The sequence below is a fragment of the Pinus tabuliformis genome, chromosome 1_1 (assembly GCF_031772625.1).
Source record: "Pinus tabuliformis cultivar Carrire ecotype Pingquan chromosome 1_1, CPIR1, whole genome shotgun sequence".
NCBI lineage: Eukaryota > Viridiplantae > Streptophyta > Pinopsida > Pinales > Pinaceae > Pinus > Pinus tabuliformis.
In genome coordinates, this window is record NC_142297.1 from 798785194 (window position 1) to 798786822 (window position 1629).

At 41.9% G+C, this 1629-nt stretch overlaps 1 protein-coding gene across 1 annotated transcript; it reads right to left on the minus strand.

The window, feature by feature from the left end:
- Positions 1 to 328: 328 nt before the first annotated feature.
- Positions 329 to 1126, minus strand: LOC149216419 (uncharacterized). The gene has a single exon (XM_089389946.1). The coding sequence runs from the start codon at positions 1124 to 1126 to the stop codon at positions 329 to 331; it is 798 nt and encodes a 265-aa protein (XP_089246072.1).
- Positions 1127 to 1629: the final 503 nt, after the last annotated feature.

Here is a 1629-nt window from a genome sequence, read left to right on the forward strand (position 1 = left end):
TGGAGGTCATAATATCTCTTATAGCTGCTTCCCTGTTGATGTCCGGTTCCGAAGCGATCTGGCTAAAGTGATTTATGAGGAGGGAGGAGATTTCCTGATGAGTTTGGAGAGAAGCACCCTGTTCATCCTTCAGCTGGGTTACTTTGTTGGCACATCTGTGATCGATAGTCGAGCGATGGAAGAACTTTGTATTCTTCTCTCCTTATTTGAGCCATTGGATGCAGGATTTTTGCTTCCACAAAATTTCTTCCTGTTGGCATCTAGCATGCCACTTCTGCATGAGTATCTGCTATGTGTTGATTGCATTATGGTTGATGTCCCCTTGGAGCTAATCCTTGTGGATCTGTTCCAACTGTTCCTCCATGGTTTTCTTGTCATTGAATATGTTGCCGAAGACCTCTTGGTTCCAGGACTTTAGCTGAGTTTTGATGTGATTTAGTTTGGCTTGGAGTCTGTACATTTTGGTACCCCTGATATCCAGCAGCTCATGCCACCAGTGTGTTATTTTAGAAATGAAATCTCGATGGCTTAGGCAAAACTTCTCAAACCTGAAGGGTTTGTTCCTCGGAGTGTTGAGGATGGCCACGTCCATAGTGATAGGCCAGTGATCAGAGCCTCCACTAGGTAGAATGTCTGAGTCCACTATAACCCCTTCAAGGAGAATATCTTCTATTATAAGGAATCTATCAAGTCTAGAGGTAATCTGCCTGTCTCCTCCCCTTTTGTTATTCCAGGTATATAAGCCATTCTTGGGGATAATATCCACAAGCTTCGCTATCTTGATAAAGTTGTTTAATGCTTCTGCATCCTGAATTAGCATTCTGATACCTCCTTTCTTTTCTGTTAGCGAGGTTATCATGTTAAAATCTCCTCCATAAATTGTTTTAGCCGAGGGATATCTGTGCTGCAGATTGGAGAGACGATCTAACATTGCCAGTTTGTCCTCTAGTTTCTGGGGGCTGTAAACATTAGTGCAGAGATAAGTGTCTGAATTTCCTATTATTTGAACTTCCAGGGAAATGGACGATCTAGAGGCCTCTGCAGAAATGAGATGAAGGGCTTGAGGATTCCAGAGAGTGGCCAAGCCTCCCTCCATACCAATTCGCTCCACCTCTATGTATTCCATTCTTTTGCCGATATTTCTACTTATCCCTTTCATTATCTGGCTAGAACATTTTGTTTCTTGCAAAAAGATCATATCAGGTTTTTCATTAATGACTTTTTTCCTTAGTAATCATTGTTTCTTTTGGCTATTTAGCCCTCTAGCATTCCATGAAAGTATTTTCATAATTGAAAGAGTTTTTAGGAGGTGAGTGTGAAAGCCTCAAGGGCTTTCATCTTACCTGAGTTGAGGAGCATCTGACCTAGTTCTTGAAGTGCCTCATTTTTTGTCCTTTGACCCCTCTTTTTCCTGTGTTTGGGATTGATGTTGGTTTGATGCAATCCTAGGGCTTTTACTCCCAGACCTTTTGTTGCACCAAAGCTTCTTTTCTGCATGTTCAATTCTGCATCTTGCCTAGCTAGGAATAGTGAGTTTACTCTGTCCACCTCCTCCTCAGGGATATGTTCCATACCTTTCTTCTTCCATTGCTCTACCATGTTCAGTAAATCCATACCTTCTCATTCTAG

Coding starts and splice junctions, on each gene's coding strand:
- LOC149216419 (XM_089389946.1), bottom strand. CDS start 1,126: ATGGAATACATAGAGGTGGAGCGAATTGGTATGGAGGGAGGCTTGGCC.